The sequence below is a fragment of the Talaromyces stipitatus genome, genomic scaffold, assembly GCF_000003125.1.
Source record: "Talaromyces stipitatus ATCC 10500 scf_1105507295515 genomic scaffold, whole genome shotgun sequence".
Classification (NCBI taxonomy): Eukaryota; Fungi; Ascomycota; class Eurotiomycetes; order Eurotiales; family Trichocomaceae; genus Talaromyces; species Talaromyces stipitatus.
In genome coordinates, this window is record NW_002990118.1 from 3,076,735 (window position 1) to 3,103,656 (window position 26,922).

General features: G+C 47.4%; 12 protein-coding genes across 12 annotated transcripts, besides 5 other annotated features; 7 read left to right on the top strand and 5 right to left on the bottom strand.

Moving 5' to 3' along the window:
• Positions 1–1,112: 1,112 nt before the first annotated feature.
• Positions 1,113–2,108, top strand: TSTA_051860 (uncharacterized protein; the record flags this gene model as incomplete). The annotated part of the gene is made up of 2 exons (XM_002485657.1): positions 1,113–1,449; positions 1,888–2,108. The coding sequence occupies 2 exons, from the start codon at positions 1,113–1,115 to the stop codon at positions 2,106–2,108; spliced, it is 558 nt and encodes a 185-aa protein (XP_002485702.1).
• A 918-nt stretch (positions 2,109–3,026) lies between these two features.
• TSTA_051870 (uncharacterized protein) lies at positions 3,027–3,546 on the top strand (the record flags this gene model as incomplete). The annotated part of the gene is made up of 2 exons (XM_002485658.1): positions 3,027–3,331; positions 3,414–3,546. The coding sequence occupies 2 exons, from the start codon at positions 3,027–3,029 to the stop codon at positions 3,544–3,546; spliced, it is 438 nt and encodes a 145-aa protein (XP_002485703.1).
• Positions 3,547–3,788: 242 nt separating this feature from the next.
• Positions 3,789–4,550, top strand: TSTA_051880 (uncharacterized protein; the record flags this gene model as incomplete). Its single annotated transcript, XM_002485659.1, has 4 exons — positions 3,789–3,839; positions 3,861–4,238; positions 4,264–4,284; positions 4,311–4,550. The coding sequence occupies 4 exons, from the start codon at positions 3,789–3,791 to the stop codon at positions 4,548–4,550; spliced, it is 690 nt and encodes a 229-aa protein (XP_002485704.1).
• Positions 4,437–6,176: a mobile genetic element.
• TSTA_051890 (uncharacterized protein) lies at positions 5,013–6,344 on the top strand (the record flags this gene model as incomplete). The annotated part of the gene is made up of 2 exons (XM_002485660.1): positions 5,013–5,238; positions 5,398–6,344. 2 exons carry the CDS (start codon positions 5,013–5,015, stop codon positions 6,342–6,344), a joined length of 1,173 nt encoding a protein of 390 aa, XP_002485705.1.
• A 186-nt stretch (positions 6,345–6,530) lies between these two features.
• TSTA_051900 (uncharacterized protein) lies at positions 6,531–8,174 on the bottom strand (the record flags this gene model as incomplete). The annotated part of the gene is made up of 3 exons (XM_002485661.1): positions 6,531–7,364; positions 7,400–7,693; positions 7,728–8,174. The coding sequence occupies 3 exons, from the start codon at positions 8,172–8,174 to the stop codon at positions 6,531–6,533; spliced, it is 1,575 nt and encodes a 524-aa protein (XP_002485706.1).
• An 801-nt stretch (positions 8,175–8,975) lies between these two features.
• On the top strand, positions 8,976–11,416 carry TSTA_051910 (acylamino-acid-releasing enzyme, putative; the record flags this gene model as incomplete). The annotated part of the gene is made up of 3 exons (XM_002485662.1): positions 8,976–9,077; positions 9,267–9,354; positions 9,417–11,416. 3 exons carry the CDS (start codon positions 8,976–8,978, stop codon positions 11,414–11,416), a joined length of 2,190 nt encoding a protein of 729 aa, XP_002485707.1.
• Positions 11,417–12,817: 1,401 nt separating this feature from the next.
• Positions 12,818–13,409, bottom strand: TSTA_051920 (uncharacterized protein; the record flags this gene model as incomplete). The annotated part of the gene is made up of 2 exons (XM_002485663.1): positions 12,818–13,276; positions 13,329–13,409. 2 exons carry the CDS (start codon positions 13,407–13,409, stop codon positions 12,818–12,820), a joined length of 540 nt encoding a protein of 179 aa, XP_002485708.1.
• A 1,224-nt stretch (positions 13,410–14,633) lies between these two features.
• Positions 14,634–14,665: a microsatellite.
• A 1,250-nt stretch (positions 14,666–15,915) lies between these two features.
• Positions 15,916–15,985: a microsatellite.
• Positions 15,986–16,356: 371 nt separating this feature from the next.
• On the bottom strand, positions 16,357–19,077 carry TSTA_051930 (reverse transcriptase, putative; the record flags this gene model as incomplete). The annotated part of the gene is made up of 3 exons (XM_002485664.1): positions 16,357–17,222; positions 17,685–18,771; positions 18,829–19,077. 3 exons carry the CDS (start codon positions 19,075–19,077, stop codon positions 16,357–16,359), a joined length of 2,202 nt encoding a protein of 733 aa, XP_002485709.1.
• Positions 16,420–20,175: a mobile genetic element.
• TSTA_051940 (uncharacterized protein) lies at positions 19,369–20,247 on the bottom strand (the record flags this gene model as incomplete). Its single annotated transcript, XM_002485665.1, has 2 exons — positions 19,369–19,770; positions 19,840–20,247. Coding segments are annotated over 2 exons (810 nt in total), but the record flags the coding sequence as incomplete, so codon positions are not given.
• Positions 20,248–20,297: 50 nt separating this feature from the next.
• TSTA_051950 (uncharacterized protein) lies at positions 20,298–22,268 on the bottom strand (the record flags this gene model as incomplete). Its single annotated transcript, XM_002485666.1, has 3 exons — positions 20,298–20,868; positions 21,021–21,135; positions 21,593–22,268. The coding sequence occupies 3 exons, from the start codon at positions 22,266–22,268 to the stop codon at positions 20,298–20,300; spliced, it is 1,362 nt and encodes a 453-aa protein (XP_002485711.1).
• A 555-nt stretch (positions 22,269–22,823) lies between these two features.
• On the top strand, positions 22,824–23,236 carry TSTA_051960 (uncharacterized protein; the record flags this gene model as incomplete). Its single annotated transcript, XM_002485667.1, has 2 exons — positions 22,824–23,102; positions 23,141–23,236. 2 exons carry the CDS (start codon positions 22,824–22,826, stop codon positions 23,234–23,236), a joined length of 375 nt encoding a protein of 124 aa, XP_002485712.1.
• A 1,680-nt stretch (positions 23,237–24,916) lies between these two features.
• Positions 24,917–26,893: a mobile genetic element.
• Positions 25,433–26,018, top strand: TSTA_051970 (uncharacterized protein; the record flags this gene model as incomplete). The annotated part of the gene is made up of 3 exons (XM_002485668.1): positions 25,433–25,485; positions 25,630–25,780; positions 25,916–26,018. Coding segments are annotated over 3 exons (307 nt in total), but the record flags the coding sequence as incomplete, so codon positions are not given.
• Positions 26,894–26,922: the final 29 nt, after the last annotated feature.

Here is a 26,922-nt window from a genome sequence, read left to right on the forward strand (position 1 = left end):
GTTGATTGCATGGATAAGTGGGTCCTTCAGGTACCGAAGAATACTATTTAAAGAATTGAGTTTTTTAGGTTTATGGTCATCTAAGCCGTTTAAAGAACTGGGTTTATAGGTTGTTCAAGAATTGTTGGATTAGCTAAGCTGATTCAACCAATCAGATAGAGGAGATTTGTCAGCCAATAATAGCGAGCCACACACGGATCCACCGAATAGGGGGTAAAAGATATCTTCCACCTGGACTGTACTTAGAGACAAGAACAAGAACAACAAGGATCAAGGATTCCCACATCTTGTGCATACATAATTTGATACGTTGAGATAAACCGCTAGAGATTGTTACATACAATCTAACAAGAATTGCTTAAAAAGTGGGTCGTTTAAAACAGTTTATTTTAACGACCCACTTTTTTAAATAATTCATGAACTTGAATAATCCACCATTTTGAACAGTTTATTCAAATGACCCACTTTTGAACGAGTTAAGAAACTTAGAGGATCCACCTTTTAAACAGTCTTTTTAAACAGCCCCACATGTTTAAACAATTAACGAACTTTGAACAATCAATCTTTTAAGGCCGTGAACCCGCAGGCCTTATTGAGCGCCGTACGTATACGCTCGCTCGTCCGGACTACTGGTTATTCCGCTCCGAGCGTCTATAGATTCGTACTCCATCCTATGGATATCCTTAGTCCTACTTAGATATCGTACCTATGAATCGTACTGTTTGAATAGCGATCTTACGAATCACTATACGGCGCTGTAGCACGCCGTCGATTCGTACGCGAGCTGGTCGGGATTACTATTCTCCGTGCGCTAGAGCGACCAACACCATATAATGTATCTAGGCACCCCGCCCCCCCTAGTTTCGGGGGTCAGTCTTTTTTAATATTACATTTCGTGCTATATAGCAAGGCTCACCACGTAGGGCAGTTGGATCGCCCTAGCTTACGATATCCTACGCTTCGTGATACGGGACGTAGCTAAACTAACACTGATCAGTGGCCGCAGATCAGACACCTGATTTGAGCCAAAAACCCGAACCTTTTCCCTTTCGATAGACGTTCATTCGTACATCGAATTCTTGATATAACCAACCCCTTATATCAACCCGACAATGGCCCCAAATACGAATCCAAACGAATTCGACCCTGAGGGCAAGAACCGGACCCAACGTGACACATACGTTGAAGGGAAGTTGAAGAAGTATAAAGAGGCAGAGGACGTGGTTCTATGGGCTATATTCAAACAAGACTTTGAAAAATGGAGCCTTAACCACCTCTGGCAGACGTCTTTTCTACTGCTCAGCAAGCTTATCACTTTACTTAAGAGCAACGGCATGTATGTTGACGATACGAAAGGTTATCTTATTACTGAAAATGTAGCAACAGCTGCCGCCCAGCGAGAGCCCCATGAGTGGACCAAAACTGAGGTTATTGCACACCTCCGAAAGGGTAGGACCTTCGAATCATCAGATATAAACACCAGATTCACGTCCGTAATCACTGCTAATACCCAACCGCAAAGAATTGTTGCAACGACCCCCGAACCAGAATCCCACCTTTGTACGGTCCCGGATACGCCTACATCATACCAAAGAGCTTATACTGGAGTTGTAACAAGATTAAGGTCAGACTTAGACCCGGCACTATCATTAAATGCAGCCCCAGAGACACCATACCAAGCGACAAGATTTTTGACCCCATTCACACCAGCCCTAGCATCTCGTACAACCGCAGGAATAACAGCCCAGCTACATGGCATCCCTGAATTGCAGGAGCAATAGAATATTAACACACAAAGCCTACGGCCGCAGCCACAATATACAGCTATACAAGCAATTATAAATATCGGTAAGAGCTATAACAGTGCATCCGAGCTTAAATATAAAGGCTCTGGTGACTCATTCAAAAGGAAGCTGAAGATCTTCTATGGCTATTGCCGTCAGAACGGACTGCCCAACACCCCCAAATCGTATAGAGAAGCACTACCACACATGCTCAGGGACGCAGCCCTTAGCTACTACTGGGACAACATCAACCTATGGATCGTACAAGGAAAGGATCCAGCGGAAGAGATTATCACTCGCTTCAAAGGACCAGAGCACCAGTAATCTATAAAAACTGAATGGTCCGCCACAACGCTAGCCAGTACAATCCAGGCCAACCCAGAGAAATCAGTGTATAAGTGTCTCAATTTAATGCTGGTGCAACTATAAGATTTATTTTATTACCTACCGGACGAGCTACAAACACAGACATACTGGCACATAAAGCTACTTGAAGCAACGAGCACACATCTAGCATGTGACTAGGCTACAGCAAAGCCAGCGCCAACTATACCAGGCCTAATTCAGGACCTCTAATTGAACGTGAGACAGTATAAATGTAAACAACAGAGTAATATTCATGGTATCAACTTTATAGACTGCCGCTACAATACCCGTCAGCCGTCACGTTTACCGCACCGAGGTTGTTCATCATATAGGCAAGGCTGCTCACAAGAATAAAGTAACTCACGATACCCGAGTCGCTCACTGCGCCGCTACTCCTGAGATCATGCACCGCAGGTTTGCCATGTCTGTAAGAAGCCGGGCTGCTAGTCTACAGAGCATACTGAGGAAGAACACCGAGCCACTAGGAAGCCATACGAAGCTATAATAGACCAATATATTGTACAAAAAGAAGGCAAAAAGGACACCAGCAAAAGCTTCGAATCATACCTTACTGAGATTGACAAACCCAGCCAATATAATCTCCCAGACCGCGAGAAGGTTGAGCCAGGCATAGCAACAGGATACTTCACAATCACCACTACAGATTATAATAAATTCTCACCCTGACTCGCAGCCGAGCTCGCTAATCGTTCTGCAGCGCACTATCTCTCATGCCTACTAGGCAGTCAACAAGACTGTATAACGGACCTAGGCTACAATAAAAAAGACGATACCGAGCTCACATCAATCTTTCAGCATCTAACTGTACCCGAATATGCCTTTCTCACAGAGGACCGATACTCGTCAAACACGTTCATGGGACTACTTATTGATACTGGTGCTGCGGAGATCTTAACGGCTGGATACGCCCAGTATCTCGCATATCGAAAAGTCGCCAAGAATATTACGATTGATACCTTAACCACCAGAGCAGCAAGCATCAGATTCAGTGCTGGTGAACCGTTACAGTCCCTAGATTCAATTGATATAAAGACCCCAATTAGCACCGTACAATTCCATATTGTCAAAGCCATGACACCTTTCCTACTCTGTATCAAGGATCTTGACCACCTCAAGGTTTATTATAATAACACGAAGAATCTCCTTGTTCGCAATGAACCGTACATGACTGTATTAGTTGTACGATGATTTGGTCATCCTTTTCTCATTTGGGATTACTCCCTTGTATTGTACATCATACAGTCCTTTGACGAAGACCAATGCTTTCTCACAGCCGCCAAACTATGTTATTTATACCGCCGATTTGGACATCCTTCTGTTGGACAACTATATAAAACCTTATTACGCGCAGGCTACAATACGAATCCCAAAGTGATAGAAAGGATCAACAAATTTTGCCACCATTGCCAGACGTACGGGAAATCACCTGGCCGCTTCCGCTTTACACTATAGGATGAGGTTGAATTCAACCATTCAATCATTGTGGACATCATGTATATTAATGGCAAGCCGGTGCTCCATATTGTGGACAAAGCAACACATTTTAATACTGCATGCTGGCTTACGAGCATATCCGCAAAAGCGACATAGGATGCACTATGAATGTTGTGAATTAATATGTACCTTGGCTCTCCAGATTTTATTATTACCGATGCAGGAAAGAATTTCGTGAGCAAAGAATTTATATAGCTCGCCTCATCTGTTAGTATGATTACAGTCAACGTTCCTGTCGAAGCACATTGGTCAATTAGTATTGTTGAACGTTACCATACTGTACTATGTCGCTCGTATGAGATCATTTCAGAAGAAGTGCCAGAGCTTGCACCTGAAATGGCGCTTCAAATGGCCATCAAAGCTGTCAACAATACCGTAGGTCTAGATGGCTACGTTTCTACACTTCTTGTCTTTGGAGTGTACCCCCGAATGACGGACTATAGTCCTCCCGCATCCACAGTCGTTCAACACGCTGCTACAGTCAAGAAAGCAATGACTGAAGTACAAAGGCTTCACACTGTACGCCAAGTCAACAACGCGCTCAATATTCGCAATGGACCATCGTCTACGCTCGTGCACTGTCTTTCTCTCAATTTAGACATGCTTATATAGCGTGAAGGTGGGACTGGATACCCCGGCAAATAGAAAGGACTGTACAAGCTTATATCAATTGATAGAGAAATGTGCACCGTGGAGCTCCCCAACGGACCTACAAAGTTTAGGTTAACTGTTGTCAAACTATACTATAAAGATAACGATTTAGAGCACAAAGATGACGAGCAGCTAGCTCCAGAGGAAGTACCACCTATAGCACCGTCAAATACACCAACTCCCACACCTCAAGTCGCTACACCACCGTCCAAGCCTAATAACGCTAAAGCATAACCGTCACGTCCTCAACGCGAGCACCGTTTACCGTCTCGTTATCGAGATGACCTCACGTACTTACAAGAGATTGACGACACGTGCTTAAAGGAAATCGCGGATATCTTCACCCAACTTGTATAGCTCACTGGCGATGGCCAGTTCGACGAATTGCGCCGCAAAGAGGTTACCAGACTACTGGAAAGAGGCGTATTCATGGCCGTCAATTAAGAGGATATCCCGCCAGATGCCCGCATCTATGGCTTCAGGTTCGTTGATGAGGTCAAGAATAAAGGCACCGACAAAGCGTTCGAGAAATCGCGGCTCGTCGTACAAGCCTATAACGATAAGGACAAAGAATTTGTACTAACGCAGTCACCTATGATTCAGCGCTCTAGCCAACGCTTGATTCTCTATATCGGGATAAGCAAAGACGGAGTATAGTTCTAGATCCGCGACGTCACGCAGGCCTATATATAGTCGATGATGAAGCTTAACCGCAAATTTTACATTCAAATACTACCCGAATTGTGTTACTTTTTCCCCAGCTACAAATTCTTGAAAGTTGTATGGCCATTATATGGCATCCCTGAAGCAGGCAACCACTGGTTTCACACCTACCATAAGCACTATACCAAGCAACTTGGCATGGAGACCTCCACGTACAATCTATGCCTCCTTCACTGCTGTGATCTGGAGCAAGAATTTGGTGTGATCAGCATGCAAACGGATGACACACTCATTATTGCTGACGAAGCCTTTACCGCATGAGAAGAAGAGTAAATCAAATGTGCGAATATCCTTTGTAAGCCCCGTGAACAGCTCACAACTGGCAAATCGCTACGATTTAATGGTGCGGTAATTACAGAGGATGCCCAGGGTATTACTCTTACCCAAGAACGCACCTGTAAGAACATTCGGCTCGTACAAGATCACCCTTCGGATACGGTTAGCTCCCGTGGCAAGGTTCGCAAAAACGCATCTCCGCACGAACAGTACGTTGCCCAACGAGCCCTTGGTGCGTATATTGCTTCCGTCTCACAACCCGAAGCCTCGTTCGATCTATCCTTCGCAGCGCAAGCTACACAACCGGGAAAAGAGGATATAAAGGCGCTCAATAAACGACTTCAATGGCAGATTGACAATTCCACCCGCGGGCTACGGTTCGTCAAGATCGATCTACGGACTGCAAAACTGTACGCATTCGTTGATGCTTCGTTTGCCAATAACAAGGACTCTTCTTCCCAAATTGGCCACGTTATCGTACTCGCAGACGCACGAAATAATGCGAATATCCTCCATTGGTCCTCCACCAAGTGTAAGAGGATTACCCGAAGCGTGCTCGCTTCAGAAATGTATGGTATGGCCAATGGATTCGATGCGGCCGCAGCAATCAAATCAACCCTCACCCAGCTGCTGCATCTTTCGGAGCCGCTCCCGCTAGTCCTTTGCACCGACTCGAAGAGCCTTTACGAATGCCTCGTCAAGTTGGGTACGACCCGCGAAAAACGCCTCATGATCGATCTCATGTGCCTCCGTCAATCGTACGAACGACAAGAGATCACGGAGGTGAGATGGATCAACGGCAACAGCAACCCTGCCGACGCGATGACCAAGAGCAAGCCCTGTCGCGCTTTACAAGAGCTTATCGATACGAACAAGCTACGCATCGACGTTGACGGTTGGGTCGAAATAACCCTAGTGTTTCTATTTGTATATTTAGCTGAGCTAAAAGCGAATAAAAAAAATAAAGACGTTGGGACTGGATGTTGGACTGGAAAATCCAGATTGGCCGCCAATCTGGAACACCGATGATAGTTTCGGCGACGATGGAGAAGTGACAGACACTTCAGAAGTAGCCAATGAAATGCTAAGCTGCTGACTGCAAGCTCTAGAAGTTCTTGATACGGAAGCTGGGCTGTTGTGCTACAGATATGTCTAGTGATTTTGATTCAATGTAGCTTATCAAATATATATTGTGTAAATGAAAGAAGACAATAATTAAGCGAACTGATAACTCTGTACCGTATGCCAGCTCCGAGGCCACCAAGTGATTTTACGTAGTGTCTCTTGATTACTTCGCCTCACATTCATGGTGAACAACTTTGGCGAAACATCTGCATCAACAAGGAATCCATATTCCAAAGTAATTTCATCACCATCTTGTAAGCCAGCTTCTGCCGCCCTTGACTGGAGGTCTAAACCATTAATTACCCGAGATTCACTGGAGAGATTTTCCTCTGGAAACCCAAGATAGAATTCCTCTTGCGCCACTGGCTCAAGCTTCCATTTGCTGTTTGAAATCCAAACTCCAGCAACGTCCGGTGAGAGTATCATTTGTTTTCCGTTGGACATATCCTTATAATCCTCTAGTGCCATAGATCCCAGCTCTATTTCTATAAGCGACAACCATACATGAATCCCATGAGGCTGGTTCGCTGCGCGTAATTTTATCATTTTTCTAATCAAGTCATCAAGCGGTCTTTTACCCAAGTTGTGTAGTTTATAGGCAAGTTGTACAAAGTACATAAACCCGCGCTGATATGGAATCCGATGCACGCGTCCAGGAAGCCAGAATCGATCTTGCACATCTTTATTATGCACTGCACGATCAGGGTTTGTGTAATAGCCTGAAATACGCCAGTTAAACCGTTGTATAAACTGATCTTCTGTCAAGATGCTGAATATATAAGGCAGGATCAAAGAGTAGTACTCTGCAATGCCTTCATTGAACCATCCATCTATAAGATCCTCAGGTCCGCCAGTCGTAAATCCAAGACGCGGCCAATTGTGAACGATTTCATGCATGAGAAAATCCTGCACTATATCTTCATCCTTGGGACAGAGCGGAGTCCAAGAAAAGACAAAACCCTGGTACAGACCAGGCCGGAAGCGCACTTGTACTCATTGCGTCGAATAAAGACTTGGAATAGCTTCTCATCATCTCCAAAGAACATTGCCATTCGCGGAACCAGCTTCTGCAGTTGTTTGCCCAAAGTATAGGCATTGAATGGAGGTTCTGAGAGCCAGTATATCCTGAATGGCGAATCAACAGCAGCAGCAGGATAGCGGGCCACCAGCAAAAAAACACTCGGAAAGAATAGATAGTCTTTCATGCACAGCAACCCGCTGCCCTTCCCCAAATGTGCACGCAACTCTTGTAGCTGATGGTGCAAGTGACAGGTCCCACTCGATTACAATATCATGCACAACATCGCTATTTCCATCGCCTGCCGATGGAATCAGCAGAAGCGCTAACCCAGCACCGCTGAGGCCCCCATTGTCTTTCTCCATGGCAACTGGGGGACCACAGCTTGTATAGGCATTTACTTGCCGTGGAGTTGCTTGATACTGTACAGTTAATCTCTCACCAGTAGATATGTCTTCCTCAACACGGAATTCACGATGTGTGCTGCGTTCGGTGTCGACAGTATACAGCCTAATAACTGATTTATGACTGTCTGTCAGTCGCACAGACTGGGCTGTAAACTGTGTAGTGGGCACATTTGCGCGCTTCAGTGTGTAATTAAAAAGGATGTCGCCTTTGGTTTTTGCGTATGTAGTGAAGAACATGGTGATATCAATGACTTGCGCCGCGCCTTCACTATCGAACACCGGTCGAAGGTTCACACTCAGAGCAGCCATTGTGGTAGGAATATATATTTTATAGAGTTTTGAAATTGCAAATGTAAGTTTCAATCGCGATGAGTAGTGCCTCTATGAAAGCTTTCGATAAGTTTCGCCGTGGAATGTGGATGGATTGGGGACGCAAATCGATGTGTCACCTCTCAGAGTTTAATATACAGATATATAGTACGAATACAATACAAAGATATGATACAATACGTATTGTAATCTAACACATGGTGCGATTGTAATTACAAGAATGCCCGACCTCCCGAATTTGAAATGCAGCTCTGATTCCCTCGCGCCCTGCATAATGTCGGATTAGTCGGTTTATTCCAGGCCAATCCTGAAGAGTGTTTTACTAGGATCAAAGAAAAGAAGTGACTAGCAAGATTGTATGTATTGAGTTCTGTATCTCTCTCTCCATTAGGTTTCAAAGCCGGGTCTTTTATAGACACTTTTGGCGGGGTGATTTGTGAGTCATCAAGAGGGGTAAATTTTGGGGGCTATAAGATAGGGCTTCTGATTGTTCACTTCCTTTTACTGCCTCCAGATATCCGAATTATCTGACACTGTCTTGCTGGATATCCGGTTTATCTAACACATAACGCCATTAAGAGACTGTCAGCCGCACCTCTCGGCGTATAATCACATAAGACAGATAAGCATGTGAAAATGCACCCACAGTGCCGCATATTGATTAAGCAACATATGTATTGGCAGGCCTGACGCGTATAGTATATACGCGTTACTTTTGACAAGGGTTGGAGAACTAGTCCTCCAGAGAAGGGAGTCAAGAGCAGGGAATTGGAGCCATCCATGCTGCCAGCGTGCCTTGGTAATCTTCCGACATCGAGTCTTCGTTTCAAGTTGGTGGATTTGCAGGCGAAGTTGGCCGTGGGTCTCAACGTGGAATTGATGGTTTTCTACGCCCTCTCTCTGAAAATCAGAAATAGCTAATAAGATTCAGCCTTCTTGCTCAATCAAACCTTTTGACTTTTAATTGCGATTTGGGGGCATATTGACGTGTTGATTTACTTGAAATCAATATCGCGTACGCGTTTGGGAAAAGGTGGCGGCTCGCTTGTGGATTACGTTAGGGCATCATAGTATCCGCTTACAAATTGTCAAGTGGCTTTTAGTCTAGTGGCATTGGCGATTCTTTTAACTGCTGCCTTCGTGCCTCTCATTCCTTCTGGTATATATATTCTACCGCACGTCTCATAAATTGCTAGAGCTTCATACACAATATGGCCCAAGCGCACGAACACTTCATCCAGTCCCTATGCGACCTCCAAGTTCCAAAGACCCTTCAGCTCTCCCCGGATCGCTCAAGTGTCCTTTACTCGACCGAACTCTCTTGGGGTCATCGTAAAGGGAAACACCCCGTCTCCACCATCTGGCTGGCCTCCACCGGCCGTGCAGACTCTTCACGACAGCTCACCCGAGGCCTCTTTCGCGACTATGCGCCCGCATGGAGTCCGGACGGAAATGCGGTGGCCTTTGTGTCAGATCGTGCTGATGCCGGCTCCAAGTGGGCGATATATCTCTTATCATTGCAAGAGGGCTGCGAGGCGTATCCGATAACGCCAGAGACGAGCGCAAGTCCGATCGAAGCATTCGCCTTCTCACCGGATGGCAGCCGCATTGCGTTCCTCTCAGCCGACGAGGATATCCAACTTGCCTCAGCAGGAGACGGCCCTCCCGACGTGCAACCCTGGGGCGAGACTTGGCGATTCGCACGCCTGAGGGTCGTCGACTTGCGTACCAAGCAAGTCCGCTGCGCCAAACTGGACAGGCACGTAACGAGCGTCTGTTGGAGCCCGGATGGGACTCGCATTGGTTTCTCAAGCTGCCTATCACCTGATATCGAAGAGTCTCACATCACAGGGACGACTGTCTCAGCTATTGACGTCGACCTTAGCTCCGTGGAAGACGTGTGCCACTTTCCTAAAATGGTCGTTGACCTGTCATGGGCTGCGGACGGGAGTCTATATTTTTGTGGAGGTGTGCCTCCCCACAAGATGTTCGCTGGCTATGGCGTCTATCGTACTAATCCTGCCACTGAATCGCACCACTATGAGTGGGTGGGATTTGGGGTTGAAGATGACTCCATCGGCCTCGTCCAGCGTGGAAGTGGCACAATTTTCGTCAAGGTGCAACACCGGCTAGAGTCTCGCGTGTGCCTACTTGACGGCACAGTGCTATACAGTAGGAAGGAGGAGCTCGAAGCATTCGACTCCGCAATTGAAACTGACGGCAAGTTTGTTCTAGCGGTTGCGACTTCAAACATCAACCACCCTACGGAGGTCTTCACCACACTCTCGTCCGGCGGTGACGCGATGACACGAATGTCGAATCACGGACAAGAGTTCGCAGGCCATCGCTTCGGGACGTGTAGCTTTTTAACATGCACTTCCGCGGACGGCGAGGTCGAGCTGGATGCCCTCTATTTGACTCCGGCCTCCTCGTCAGACGGCGCCAACCGTCACCCACTAGCAACCGTGGTGCTTATCCACGGCGGACCCAACACGCGCCTCACCAACGCCTTCAACACATACTACTATATGCTTACCCCGTATTTGCTGTCGCTCGGTTACGGAATTCTACTGCCGAACTACCGTGGAAGTAGCGGGCGTGGGCGGTATTTCGCGTCCTACTCCATCGGCGGGCTTGGCGTGTACGACTACTCCGACGTGATTGCGCTCACCCAGTGTGCGATAGACCAGGGCTATGCAGACAAAGAAAGACTCCTAGTGGGTGGTTGGAGCCAAGGCGGGTTTCTGACAAATCTCTGCTGTGTGCGCAACGACCTGCATTACAGTGGCTGGCGATTCCGCGCCGCCGTTTCCGGCGCCAGCATCTGCGACATCGATGCCATGGCCTTAACCTCCGACCTCGGTTGTGCCTTCGAGCCCGAGCTCTCGCGCGGCGGCGTAGCCTGGAACATGGACTACGACGATACACGCAATCGTGCCCCAAGCGCCCTATGGGCATTCAAAGACGCCGCACGGCGGGCTTCTCTCAAGAACGCTCCTGTTGTGCCACCGATGCTGATTCTGCACGGTGAGGCGGACGCCCGGTGCCCTGTGTCGCAGGCTTGGGGACTGCGTCGCGCTCTACGCAGCTACGGCTTGCCTTTTGAGCTGGTCACTTACCCATCCCAGGGCCATTTTTTTGAGGAGCAGAAGTATTGGGTAGATATGGCGCTCCGGATCGGCCGATGGTGCCAGAAGTACATCGGTGATGCTTTGGCATAAAGCAGTTCCCATAGCATTCGTTGTATAGTTGACTCCCTTGTTGATACTCCAGTGACAATAAGCGCCAGGAATTACGTTCGAAGAAGAGGTTCATCTCATTTAATATGGTACCGTGTGTGCAGCCACTAAGCAAATGGCACATTGACCAGGTTTCGAGGAGACCTGTTGAGATTTGATACATGTGTACAAGACAGGCCACTCAATAAAGCTAGCATCATCCTCCATTGCTCGAGATCATTTTTCCTTAGCTACAATATTCACGTCTCCTGGATACATGTTTTCTTCGAACCGTTCAACGTCCAATAGTTGGTATGGTTTACCTCTGTCACTAGCGCTCCTCTCAATATTGTGCGTTTATAGAACCTGACACGATTCGCATTTCCATGTGTGGACCTTGCGTGTTTCTGTTTCATGTCCCAAATCATTGATGGCGGCTCTGGACTGGAAAAGGTTGGCGCCCTCATCCTCGCAGGAAAATAGTAACTCCAGAGATGATAATGCGGTGCGCAATTCGTTCACGTCAATTCCGTCTGGGAAGAGTGGTGATTGGTTCAAATGCTGCATCATGTCTTTGATTGTGAAATCGTCAAGTTCCCAGTGAACTGGCGACAAAGGCTCGAGCGATACTACCGAAAGGCTGAAGCAGAGCAGCACAACCGTCTTCGTGCTACCAAAGGGCGTTTTCGGAGGTGACAGGTGTTGCGACTCTTCGGTTATCGTATTCAATCCCTCCGCTGAGATCTGTCTCAATTTGATAAGGATATATCGAAGCTGTTCTCGCAAGTCTCGTGCGGATACTCGAAGGTGACAAGGGTCTTGAATCAGGACGCTGCGGATCTTTTCCCAGATTCGGTCCATGTGAATTCCACGACGTAAGTTCGGAGAGTCTATCAGATCCAACGCGTGGCTGCCAGTCTTTCTCTTCACGCCGAAGGATATCTAGTATCTGACGATCATCCCCTATCCGGTAAAGGAGACAGGATCGGAGGAACATATACGTTGTCACAAGAAGTACCTGAGAGAATGAGAGGCGGCGAGGAATAGAGCATGCGCTTCAAAGGGTGTGAAAAGCTGGGATGAATCCATGATATGATCGTGATGGCTGATGTTCTTGTGTTGAGCAACGGGGAGGAGCGTGCTTTATAGCGCTGCGGGCCTCCTTTGAGCCTGGCCATAGCCTCATTCCACCAGCAGAATAGCTCGGAATGCATACCCTACACCACGACGTCAACGTTCGCAACTCGGAGAGAATACTTTCTCACGCCTATCAAACCCTCTTGGCTTTGCTTTACCATATATTACCATATTGCTGTTACTCTTAAACAAGCTCTTGCTCCTTATTCCGAGCCCGACTTATGCAATTATATCGCATATAGTCTGACAATACATGGTTCCTTCCACTTAGTATCTCCATGATGGCCTAAACCTTTCAATCGTAATCTTTGCTCCTGGGGTTTCAATTAAATCCTGGTATTCTTGCCAGTACAACCTTCTCCAGCCGTTCACGTCAAGTTCAATGCATAATGTTGCTGTTTTCAAATCGCATTCCTTGTAGTGGATGCTAATCACTTTGGTTACTCGCATGTCCTGCAAATGGGCACAGACATTAGAGCCTCCTTCATGCTGGATTGGAGTATAAGGAGCTCTGACCTCTCTATTTGTATCTTCTGCTCCAATGGACAACCCTGTGGTACTGCAAGGCGTATGTTGCATGTTTTTGGTCTTGCGGTGTCGCGAGCTGATGGTTTCGTTGCAAGTGCAGCCTCTGCCAGGTGTGATAATGTATTTCTCCCTTGCTTCTAACTGCTCTTCCGCGTTCGCTTGAGATGGTGGATAGGGTTTGACTTGGCTGTCTCGACCCTATGTTCTGTCAGATTTGACTCTCTGGAGAAACCTGAAATCTACTACATACCTTAGAGAGTCCTAGGCAGGCAATGAATTGCCTAAAGAGGCCCCGGGAGAATGGTGAGCTGTTTTCGCGGTTACCAGCCATGGTTTTAAGTGAGAAATGATATTTCTGGTATCTTGTGGGGATACTTCGAGGAAGCAACAGGGTCGAAGACTTTATATGATACGTCTATTTCCCGGATCGCGCACTAAATGTGACCAGCCTTTAGGGGCAAGTTCCTATCGCAAAGCTGAAATAGTTCTAGATCCTCACAATGGGCCTTTGGGAATGCATTCTACCCTATACCCCTTTTCCTATCTGAGTCAGCGGTCAAATAGGGTCTGAGTGATGCAAGATAGGTCTTCCCTCCTCACGCACCGACAATGCCAGCTCGTCGGAATCGACCGGCCACAGCGGAGGTCCTACCTCGTGACCTCTCCTCTCAGATGGCGAAATATCTCAACTTTCTGCGAATTGGCCTTGCCCCTGCCATCTTGGAACCGATACCTGGCCGGGCCTACAGTATGATCGACTCGATTGCAACTGGAGAGGATTTGCGCTCATGGATAATATGACTGCGGACTATGCTCTGGTGGGCCTCTTTGGCTTCTGCGGAAGAGGAGTGGCAACATTTGCATGGGGTAGAGCGACCCCATCCAGGTAGCAACCTGCGCGGTGTCTGGTCGATGCCCAGTTTTCTCCGCCACATAGGGCGGTCGAAAGACCACAACGTTTCTCATGCTATACAGCAGGAATGAAAGCTAAGAAGGTTTAAGAGACAATTGGGAACTGGGGTGTCCCTTCTACTAGTTGCGGTACTACCTACTTTCAGACGTCTCAGTCTCAAGGAGGAAACCAGAACTATCCAGCTCCTTGGGACCACGGCACATACCCATATCATCCACGTCGCGTAAATTGTCTCGCCTTTATATTCTCAGTATATGTACCTACATGAATACCGGTCGGTATGAACCCTTATCTCACTCGTTTCTCGTCGCTCATCCTCGCAAAATAAGCAGGTCTCGCCTTCAAGACAGTCTATCTCCTATGGCTAGATCGACACGAACGGAAACACTCTTGGAGACAGCATATTGAGCCCCATGGAGTTGGCACTGTGCCCTTGCCAGACGAATGAGCCCCCAGAACCATGCGAATCTTCCGTGGGTAGAGTTTCAGAGATGGAGACAGACCAAGAGATCGGTTGGGCAGCTTTGGGACCCTAAAAAAGGAGGTAGCTATTCGGCTCTTATACCTTTATGGGATTTGTTAGAGACAGGGTATTTGCATCTATGCTAAGGAAACAGACTCAAGATCATATTTTCTATCATGAAAAGAAAAACAAAACGAAAAAAAAAAAAAAACTCGAACAACTTAAGCAAATTTAAACATCCCAAGGCGCTGGGCCAAGCCCACGCCGCCAGCTGTCATAAACAGCAAACTTTTCTCCCGCACGAGGAAGCATGTTATTGTGAATCGTGCGGTCATCACTCCGCAATGTTCCAAACAAGATTCTCATATCTTCTCGAAAATCGGTCCACTACGTGGCTGCCGATCCCTCGCGGCGTACGTCTCTATAGTGCCTCTCAACCCTATAGACCTCTTGACCAAGACGCCAGAGGCAGTGGCACTGATATATCATAATCATATTAGATCTTGACCTTCATTCCATACATAGAGATTCGACTGCTTGCGTTGTATTCACGTACCCAGTGATTGAAGTTGGGTTGAATTGTCAAATCAAACCCGCCAGGAGGAGGAACGGCCGTTGGAGGAAGGAACGTAGGGCCAGGGGCGGGAGCAGGAGCATTGGACATGTTGGTCGATCTATCAATGTATACTGTCAGCTCCGAAAATTGATCTATTTAGTATCGTAGTGGATGATTGCTTCATTGGCAAAGGATGTACACTGTCAAAAGATACTTACAAATGGTTATTGCTGCTGCTGCTGTTTCAGTTATTGAAGATGAGGCTAGAGAGGGGAAAGAAGAAGAGAAAGGAACCAGCCAGATTGACCTGCATCGTTTCTGTGCGAACTGTTTTGCCCGGTTGCCCTAAATATATTGAAGCCAAAGTCCTTCCTTCTCTATGTTTTGGCTACCTACTGGAAATCACCCTTATCGTTAAACCACCCAGCTCCACGACTGACAGCGAAATGATTACTTGGCCAAGCCTAATATAAACATTGAACAGAGTCATTATACGCAGTTTGAATTCAAAATCACAAGTTTTTGTGGGAAATATCTACCTATGTACATGGCGGTTTAGCACTGATAACTTCTATCCGCAGAAACTATTGACCAAGTATTAGGGCTTTCTATCAGCTCTCCAATCAGATCGTATCATTCACGCGGATATGCATTCCAGCCCCACTTTTCATCAAAGAAGCTTTTATCATTGGTTGGATGGGAACTCTATTGCCAAAAGGGAAATCGGATCATATTTCAACATCAAAAATCAATGTCATCCATTGTGATCATAACTAGTTACCCAGCAAGAGACTAGCAATGGAGCCTGGTGATTGAAATAATCATCCCTATACCAAACCCGACTCCCAAAACCGAATGCGTTGGCTTTCGGTTAGACAACATCATGGACGCTGTACGTATAAATCTTGATTGATTGATTGATTGATTGATTGATTGATTGATTGATTGATTGATTGATTGATTGATTGATTGATTCATACACGCATCTAAGCCTAGTGGCCGGCGGCGCCTTCTAATTGGGCAGCGGGCGTACTACCGTATAAAAGCATAAATCAACGTCAACGTGCCAAGACGCTTCCGGCTTGACGCTGACTTAGTCAACTCCACGCGAAAGTCTCGACACGTATCCGTATCCAGATCCGAAGACCACCAACAACAGATAACGAGCGAACAGAACGCCGAACCAACAAAGGAAATGTGTATATATACAAAATGAGTGAAGGATCTCGGTGCGGGGTGACGTGATATTTATGTTTTGGTGCCCGGTTCTATTTCTAAACGTGTCAAGTGGCTGATCTGTCCAAGCCGAATCAACATGGTTACTCTTCATCAGGGTAGTGTCGCACTCACTGTGAGCGCGTGGTTGTTAAGGGGGTTACGTGATGGAACTGCGTTAATAGACCAGTCCGCATTATAAATTCAATACTCTGCCGAACCCACTGAGGTTCGCTAAGGAGCTTCCGATAATCTGTTTCGCGTGCTTCTTTCCAGAGAGTCTCCATACGCAGGTTTATATGGGTAGGACACCGTATGAGGACGTGGGCCGTATCCTGATCCCCAAGGCCACATTCGCATTGAGGTGAGTCTTCAATCTGTACACTCGCTAGGAAGCTGCGTAGCGCTAATTTATCTGTTTGTAGTTGGATTAACACTGAACTCCAAGCCCGTCGTAATCCCTCGTGCAGCTGCAACACCATCTTCGTTGGTGCTTTGATTATCTGATAGAGATGCCGTCCATGGTTGGCATGCTCCCACTGTTCCTTCCACCTCTTTGCAAAGCCTGCATGTAGCCTCTGGCGACACACTGCCATAAGGATAGTTGACTGATTTGGAATATACGACATTCGTGCGGCGTGTGGTGTAGTCTGATTGGGTGCGCTGATCCTGGCTATGCGGGCGTTCTCCTGTGTATGCCGTGTCGCCTCGACTGCAGCCAACTTTGCCAGCTGGTCTGCTTTCTCGTTGCCTGGGACCCCTTCGTGGCCTGGCACCCACTGTAGTCGTACACGCCATCGAGATCGGTTGTCGCGTAGGAGGCCCAGGTGTCGTACGATCCGTCGAAGGATATACTGCCCAGAGGACCGCCCTGGCTGGCACGTGGCGCGTATTGCGGCTTGATTATCTGTGTAGATTGTGGCTTCGTGTGGGTTGTCGTCGCATGGCTGGCTTCGGAGTAGGATTTCCAATGCCGCATTGATTCCCTCCAGTTCCCCTGCATAAACAGTATGTGTGTCAGATGAGCCTACTAGCTTATAAGCCTGTCCTATTGATGAGTAGACCGCTGCCCCAATCCCATTGTCAAAGCCGCTCCCATCGGTAAAGAACTATATTGTTGTATCTGTTCCTGAGATTGCTTTAATAGCCTTGATAGCCTCCTCACGGGTATTGTCAATCCTTGCTTCTGGTGGCTCCCACCACGGTGGTACTACAAAGGGGTAGATTGTCTCGATGCGTTGACTAGTATCACTCCCCAGTTTACGGTCGATGGCTGTTTCCAATCGATGAAGTGGTGACGTGTATGGGTCGTTACAGTGGGCTTGGCCACGTATTTGGTAAAGCGTAGATCGAAGTGGTGAGGTCATGATCTGCAGGCAGGCCTCCTCAGCCAGCTTTGCGAGCGTGAGCTCTGCAGGTGGTACATGGAGACAGACCTCTAGGGCCTGTCATGACGTACGTTTGAACGCGCCGGATATCTGGTGAAGAGCCTGATCCTGGATCGATCGGATGGCTTGCTCTGCAGCTCGCTGCGCACCGGTGAACCCTCTTCCACCTCGTATATACCATGTGGAGCACGCGTACATGATCTGTGGTTGGAGGACAGCCATGTATATCTTCCTTAGATGAACCAGGGGCGTTCCCCATGTCGATCCTGTGATTGAGCTTAATCCCGCCACCAGTTTTGCAGCCTTCTTTCTCATCTCCTGTACGTGCACTTCCCCAGTGAGGTGGGTATCCAGATAAACTCCTAGATATTTGATTGAGTCCGTAGGCTTAATTTCTACTCCCTTAATTATGAGAGGTACATCCAGCCTACCACTCGGCTTAGGCACCATTTGGTGCTTCCGCCAAAAGTGGGTAAGTTGATATTTGGCAGGCGCAAATTTAGAGGCATGTGTTCTCTCCCAGCGCTCTGCAACCTGGTGTACTTTGGTGAGTGTGTGGCAGTTGGCTGCGGCGGAGGTCCCATATGTCATGATGAAGATGTCGTCAATATATCCAAGTATAATCATGTCCGGGCACTCGGCGAGTATCTGCTCAATAAGATCTGCATTAAAGAATAGGAATAGGATTGGTGACAATGGGGAGCCCTGCGGAATGCCTGTATTAACTAGAAATTCCCCCATATTGCCCTCTAGGAGTGTGATTGACGTGCGGCGATTGCTTAGAAAGCTCTCAATCCAGCCAATCAGGTCATCTGGCACCTGGCGCTTTCGTAGGTCGTGTATCAGCCTTATATGATTGACATTGTTAAAAGCCCCTGCCGTGTCAAGTGTAAGCCCTGAGGCTACTCGTGAGCCCTCTCTCCACGCACTATGGGTCTCTTCTAGTAAGAGATGGATTGCTAGTTCGCATGAGCGGCCGCGACGTCCTCCAATATGTTGCTTTGGTAAAAGATTATATTGCTCCACTAGATAGCTGAGACGTCTGGCTAACACTGATTCTAGTGCTTTGCCAATCGTGCTCAGTAACGCTATTGGGCGGTACGCCTTTGGATCAGAGTAATCAGGCTTTCCAGGCTTGCAAAGGATGACTGTTGTCGACTTTCAGAAATGGTTAGGATAGTATTGTTGACGTAGACATGTATTAAAGAGATTAACAAGATAGGCCTCGATAGTAGGGAGCAGCCTTTGTAGGACCAGATTGGGAATTCCATCTGGCCCTGGTGCTTTGTCGGGCTTCACGTTGGTTACTGCCGTTCGGACTTCGTCTAACGTGATTGGTGGCATCGTATATGGTTTGGGATATCTATATTGTGGCCTAATATCTGACAGATCTGCCTCTGGGGGCTCTGGGTGGAGGACCTCTCGGAATAGGGCTGCTTTCTCCTTTGGGGCTGTGTAACTCATGTTATTGTAGTATAACGTTGGGATAAACGTGGCACATGGTTTGCCCCTATTGCGGACCCAATGGGCAATTCTCCAGAATCCATCTATTGACTCTGTTGCCTGCTCAATTCGTTGGCGATGTAGATCTTGTGCGAGCTCATTGGTGCGCTATTTCATCTCTTTCCTAGCCTCTGCGTAGTCCTCCCATGCCTGATCTATATTTATACGATGTGCGTGTCGTCTACACCTAGATACGTGGTGTTTAAGCTTCGCCATCTCTGGGGTGTAGCCCGCTTATGAGTAGATGCTGATCTATTTTGTAGGTGTCGCTTGCTCAGCTGCCTGATTGATTGCCTCAACTAGATAGCGGATTGCCTCATTGATTGCCTCATTGTCATTGAGCTCCCTTGGGTACCAATTATATATGTCCATCAGTTTAAGGAAGAGGTCCCAATCTGTTACATTCCACTGCTTGTGAATCAATGGAGGAACACATATAGCTGTAAGGTTAAATTGAGTGGAGATTGAGACATGATCTGCTCCGTACCACCACTCTGGCTTGGTGTCGCAGCTTACTACCCGGTTGGCTAGATTGTGCGATGCCCACACTAGATCAATTGTAGATTTGGTGTTAACCCTCTCGTACGTGATTGTGCCTAATGGCAAGAGCTGCTTGAGCCCATGCTCATCCATAAGATTAATTAATTTGGTGGCCTTCTCATCAACGTGTCGGTACCGCGGGCCCGCCCACAGCGGGTGATGTTAGTTGAAGTCTCCTAATACAATATGCTGCGCCCTAGGTGCCATGGCGGTTTGCAGGGCGCTAATTATAGATTCCTCATTGCTATTGACTCCTGGATTATATACATTGTGAATATGGATGGTTCCATGGGTGGCTGTATGAAGTGTCAATGTGCTCAGATCTCTATTATGGTATTGGACCTCCCATGTGGCTGGATCTAGCCCTCTATTGATGTAGAAACAGACTTGTGGGCGTTTCTTGTATTCTTCCTTGGGTGTGGGCTGCAGTAGGATATGGAAGCTGCCCTTGAGCGCTAGTGAGTATGTTGTTAGTGGGTCAGTATGTTTGTTGATGTAGGGTTCCTGGATAGCCAGGATATCGTAATTTTGCACCTTGCTCTCACTAAAGAGATGCATCTGGACCTTGTCCCGCGATTTCCAGCAGTTAGCCTGCAGGATTTGTAGTCGATTGGTGTTATGATACATTATTGATTGTTAGTCTAGGTGCTGTCTTCAAGGTTTGTGGTCATTAGCGTATCAGCCTCCTGAGCTGGCTTGATTGGATCCTGAGGGGCTTCGTGGATTGATGGCTGGGTAAGTTCATCCTCAGATAAGTCATCGTCTAGGATCGTACACACACTCTTACTTTGGTGGACAGTCCTAACAGCTTGCATATGTGAAATTTCTAGTGGAGCAATATCTGATTGCAGAACCAGGGTTCCTGGTGGAGGCTTCGTATTCTGACGTGCACGTGTGTTATATGTATATTTGATCTGGGTCTCAGGTCCTGTCTTAGGTTCAGGATTAGGATCTGCATCTATAACTAGATCTTTATCCCACTGCGCTCTTATAGGCTTTTTCGAGGATCTATTGGTAGGGTCACCTGATGTAGGGCTTATCGGCTCGGGCTCAGATCGTTCTGCCACTCGTTTTTGGGCGGCTGCTGCGCTCTTACTTCTTGAATTGGCAGATCGACGTGTGGTGGCTGTACGAGCCGGTGCACGAGGACTTTGCTCTGTATTGGCTACTTCAGCTGGTGTAGGGTCATTTGGTGAGATGGCTCCGGGCTGACTATTGCCAGGTCGTATCACAGGAGTGTGATATTGTGGGCTGTATGTACGTCATTGATATGCCTCTGCGAGGCATGTAGCTTGTATCAGGCACTCCCTCGCGTACGCAAAGTGTTTCGTATTGAGTCTCTTGGCAGGATCTTTGATATAGACATTTTCTGCGGTGCAATTAGCACATTTAGTGTATTCTTTCTCTTTCGGTGTAGGGCAATCCTCTGTATCATGAGATCCAGCGTAGTACGCGCAGTAGATCTGGCGCTGACAGTGCCTGGTGATATATTTATATATCTGACACTTGAAGCACTGCTGGAGATTAGCTGCTTTGTCGTATATTGAGACATTATGCTGTCTTCCCTTAATAATAAGGCCGCGTTGGATTGCAAAATTAGCAATCCTTTCATCATCAAATATGACTACAAGGTGGGCATTTGTGAGCTTCTGTTCCTTGATCTTATACTCGCTTAGAAGCCAGCCCGTGTGTATGATATTCATAGAGGCTGGAAGCTGCGCGAACACCAGGGCGTTCTCTGAGATAAGCGTGGTTATGAATTGAGGCTGTTTGGGGTTAATATTTGTGTTGACGCCATGTATGACGACGCCCCATGTACATTTTTATATATATGCTTCGTTTCCGAATGCCCTAATCCAGTCCTTCTTGCGGGTAAGCTAGTTGACGTCGTCCACTGTGCCTAGTAAGAGTATAATATCGCCACTAGGTAGTATACAGGCTGCCGCAATTCGTTGATGTGCGATGGTGGTGTCTTGAGTGCTGTGTATTACGAGATTTGCCTTCTCCACCACCTTATCCGGGAATCGATATATCGGGTTGAGGATATTTGGATCGGTATGTTCCAGATAGACCTCTAGGTCCTCCTGGCTTGGATATGGGGTTGATGGCAAGCTTCCTCTACTACTCAATCCCACGCTAGGGACCGTGGGAGGGTTCGAGGGCACCTTACGTCCCCAGGCCTGTACGTACGACTCTGAGCTAGTTGTCACGTGACTGAAGCTTGGAGAATTTTTCACGGTATATGTCCCTGGGGATGTTGGGTGGCATATTGCCTCCACCAGGCGGTTCGTGTTGCTTTTGGTCGTAGTAATCTCTCGAGAGGCCTGAGATACCTCTTTCTGCGTCTTTTCCACGTGTAATTTGACCTTCGCGAGCTGCTGTGCTAGTTGCTCATTCGTAGGCGTATTCTTTACCCTTTGAGCCAGGTATAAGAACGCGTCAACCACAGAAGTAGAGAGCTCACGGGGCATGCCAATCTCCAGTGCTTCTTGGTGCTTCTTCAGTGCCTCGAGATCTTTGATGGCTGCAGCTACATATGCGCGTATATCAGGGTCATCTGCAAACCGTGATTCTGGCCACGGAGTGCCCTTTTTACCTCTTTTCGGGCCCATGCTTCAACCGCGTCGATTGAGCAGGCGAAAGTTGGTAAATATACTGTCAAGGAGGTCTATTTTCACTGAGATTCTTTCCAGCAGTACTTTTTACCTGCGTGGGTGCGTTTTCATAGGTGCGCGAGGTTTTTGCTATTCCATGATTGCAAAATTGCAGGTACGGTCAGCGAAGCTCTTCGAAACCTACATCACAACACTGGAGTAATTGTTCAGTAGGGTGGAGTTGCATTCTATTTGACTCTCCAACTGCTCGCTCTGTGCTTCTTTGTTGTGGCTTTAGCATTTTTTCTTTAGCCTTGTTTAGGCTACTTTATCATAGCCTGTTGGTAAACCCTCCTATGCTTGGGAATATACTATGAACGCATATACGACTAATCATGTCTAAGACGTTCGTTATTATATCCTTCAAAGATTTATACGTAAGAAAAACCTCGCGCACCTATGAAAACGCACCCACGCAGGTAAAAAGTACTGCTGGAAAGAATCTCAGTGAAAATAGACCTCCTTGACAGTATATTTACCAACTTTCGCCTGCTCAATCGACGCGGTTGAAGCATGGGCCCGAAAAGAGGTAAAAAGGGCACTCCGTGGCCAGAACCATGGTTTGCAGATGACCCTGATATACGCGCATATGTAGCTGCAGCCATCAAAGATCTCGAGGCACTGAAGAAGCACCAAGAAGCACTGGAGATTGGCATGCCCCGTGAGCTCTCTACTTCTGTGGTTGACGCGTTCTTATATCTGGCTCGAAGGGTGAAGAATACGCCTACGAATGAGCAACTAGTGCAGCGGCTCGCGAAGGTCGAATTACACGTGGAAAAGACACAGAAAGAGGTATCTCAGGCCTCTTGAGAGATTACTATGACCAAAAGCAACACGAACCGCCTGGTGGAGGCAATATGCTACCCAACATCCCCAGAGACACGTACCGCGAAAAATTCTCCAAGCTTCAGTCATGTGACAACTAGCTCAGAGTCGTACGTACAGGCCTGGGGACGTAAGGTGCCCTTGAACCCTCCCACGGTCCCTAGCGTGGGATTGAGTAGTGGAGGAAGCTTGCCATCAACCCCATATCCAAGCCAGGAGGACCTAGAGGTCTATCTGGAACATACCGATCTAAATATCCTCAACCCGATACGTTGATTCCCGGATAAGGTGGTGGAGAAGGCAAATCTCGCAATACACAGCACTTAAGACACCACCATCGCACATCGACGAATTGCGGTAGCCTATATACTACCTAGTGGCGATATTATACTCTTACTAGGCACAGTGGACGACGTCGACCAGCTTACCCGCAAGAAGGACTAGATTAGGGCATTTGGAAACGAAGCACGTATACAAAAATGTACATGGGACGTCGTCGTACACGGCGTTAACACGAATATCAACCCCAAACAGCCTCAATTCATAACCACGCTTACCTCAGAGAACACTCCGGTATTCGCGCAGCTTCTAGCCTCTATGAATGTCACACACACGGGCTGGCTCCTAAGCGAGTATAAGATCAAGGAACAGAAGCTCATAAATGCCCACCTTGTAGTCATATTTGATGATGAAAGGATTGCTAATTTTGCAATCTAACGCGGCCTTATTATTAAGAGAAGACAGCACAATGTCTCAATATACGACAAAGCAGCCAATCTCCAGCAGTGCTTCAAGTGTCAGATGTATAAACATATCGCCAGGCACTGTCAGCGCCAGATCTGCTGCGCGTACTGTGCTGGATCTCATGATACAGAAGATTGCCCTACACCGAAAGAGAAAGAATACGCTAAATGTGCTAATTGTACCGCAGAAAATGTCCATATCAAAGATCCTGCTAAGAGACTCAATACGAAACACTTTGCGTACGCGAGGGAGTACCCGATACAAGCTATATGCCTCGCAGAGGCACATCAACGACGTACATATAGCCTACAATATCACACTCCTGTGATACGACCTGGCAATAGTCAGCCCGGAGCCATCTCACCAAATGACTCTACACCAGCTGAAGCAGCCAATACAGAGCGAAGTCCTCGCGCACTGGCTTGTACAGCCACCACACGTTGATCTGTCAACTCAAGAAGTAAGAGCGCAGCAGCTGCCCGAAAACGAGTGGCAGAACGATCTGAGCCTGAGCCGATAAGCCCTACATCAGGTGACCCTACCAATAGATCCTCGAAAAAGCCTATGAGAGCGCAGTGGGATAAAGATCTAGTTATAGATGCAGATCCTAATCCTGAACCTAAGACAGGACCTGAGACCCAGATCAAATATATATATAACACACGTGCACGTCAGAATACAAAGCCTCCACTAGGAACCCCGGTTCTGCAATCAGATATTGCTTCACTAGAAATTTCATATGTACAAGCTGTTAGGACTGTCCGCTGAAGTAAGAGTGTGCGTACAATCCCAGACGATGACTTATCTGAGGATGAACTTACCCAGCCATTAATTCACAAAGCCTCTCAGGATCCAATCGAGCCAGCTCAGGAGGCTGATACGCTAATGACTACAAACCTTGAAGACAGCACCTGGGCTAACAATCAGTAATGTATCGTAATACCAATCGACTACAAATCCTGCAGGCTAACTGCTAGAAATCGCGGGACGAGGTCTAGATGCATCTCTTTGGTGAGAGCGAGGTGCAAAATTATGATATCCTGGCTATCCAGGAACCCTACATCAACAAACATACCGACCCACTAACAATATACTCACTAGCGCTCAAGGGCAGCTTCCATATCCTACTGCAGCCCACACCCAAGGAAGAATACAAGAAACGCCCATGAGTCTGTTTCTACGTCAATAGAGGGCTAGATCCAGCCACATGGGAGGTCCAATACCATAATAGAGATCTGAGCACATTGACACTTCATATAGCCGCCCATGGAATCATCCATATTTACAATGTATACAATCCAGGAGTCAATAGCAACGAGGAATCTGTAATTAGCGCCCTACAAACTGCCATGGCACCTAGGGTGTAGCATATTGTATTGGGGGACTTCAACCGACATCACCCACTGTGGGCGGGCCCGCGGTACCGATATGTTGACAAGAAGGCCACTAAATTGATTAATCTTATGGATAAGCATGGGCTCGAGCAGCTCTTGCCACCAGGCATAATCACGTACGAGAGGGTTAACGCTAAATCTACAATTAATCTGGTGTAGGCATCACACAATCTAGCCAACTGGGTAGTGAGCTGCGACACCAAGCCAGAGTGGTGATACGGAGCAGATCATGTCCCAATCTCCACTCAATTTGACCTTACAGCTATACGTGTTCCTCCATTGGTTCGCAAGCAGTAGAATGCAACAGATTGGGACCTCTTCCTTAAACTGATGGATATATACAATTGGCACCCAAGGGAGCTCAATGACAATAAGGCGATCAATGAGGTGATCCGCTATCTAGTTGAGGCAATCAATCAGGCAGCTGAGCAAGCGACACCTACAAAACAGATCAGTATCTACTCACGAGTGGGCTACACCTCAGAGATGGCGAAGCTTAAACACCACGTATCTAGGTGTAGACGACACGCACGTTGTATAAATACAGATTAGGCATGGGAGGATTACGCAGAGGCTAGGAAAGAGATGAAACGGCGCACCAATGAGCTCGCACGAGATCTACATTGCTAACGAATTGAGCAGGCAACAGAGTCAATAGATGGATTCTGGAGAATTGCCCGTTGGGTCCGCAATAGGGGCAAACCACGTGCCACGTTTACCCCAACGTTACACTACAATAACACGAGTTACACAGCCCCAAAGGAGAAAGCAGCCCTATTCTGAGAGGTCCTCCACCTAGAGCCCCCGGAGGCAGATCTGTCAGATATTGGGCCACAATATAGATATCCCAAACCGTATACGATGCCACCAATCACGTTAGACGAAGTCCAAATGGCAGTAACCAATGTGAAGCCCGACAAAGCACCAGGGCCAGATAGAATCCCCAATCTGGTCCTACAAAGGCTGCTCCCTACTATCGAGGCCTATCTCGTTAATCTCTTTAATGCATGTCTACGTCAACAATACTGCCCTGACCATTTCCGAAAGTTGACAATAGTCATCCTTCGCAAGCCTGGAAAGCCTGATTACTCTAATCTAAAGGTGTACCGCCCAATAGTGTTACTGAGCACGATTGGCAAAGCACTAGAATCAGTATTAGCCAGACATCTCAGCTATCTAGTGGAGCAATATAATCTTTTACTAAAGCAACATATTGGAGGACGTCGCGGCCGCTCATGCGAACTAGCAATCCATCTCTTACTAGAAGAGACCCATAGTGCGTGGAGAGAGGGCTCACGAGTAGCCTCAGGGCTTGCACTTGACGCGGCAGGGGCTTTTGACAACGTCAATTATATAAGGCTGATACACGACCTACGAAAGCGCCAGGTGCCAGATAACCTGATTGGCTGGATTGAGAGCTTTCTAAGCAATCACCGCACATCAATCACACTCCTAGAGGGCAATATGGGGGAATTTCTAGTCAATACAGGCATTCCGCAGGGCTCCCCATTGTCACCAATCCTATTCCTATTCTTTAATGCAGATCTTATTGAGCAGATACTCGCCGAGTGCCTGGATGTGATTGTACTTAGATATATTGACGACATCTTCATCATGATATATAGGACCTCCGCCGCAGCCAACTACCA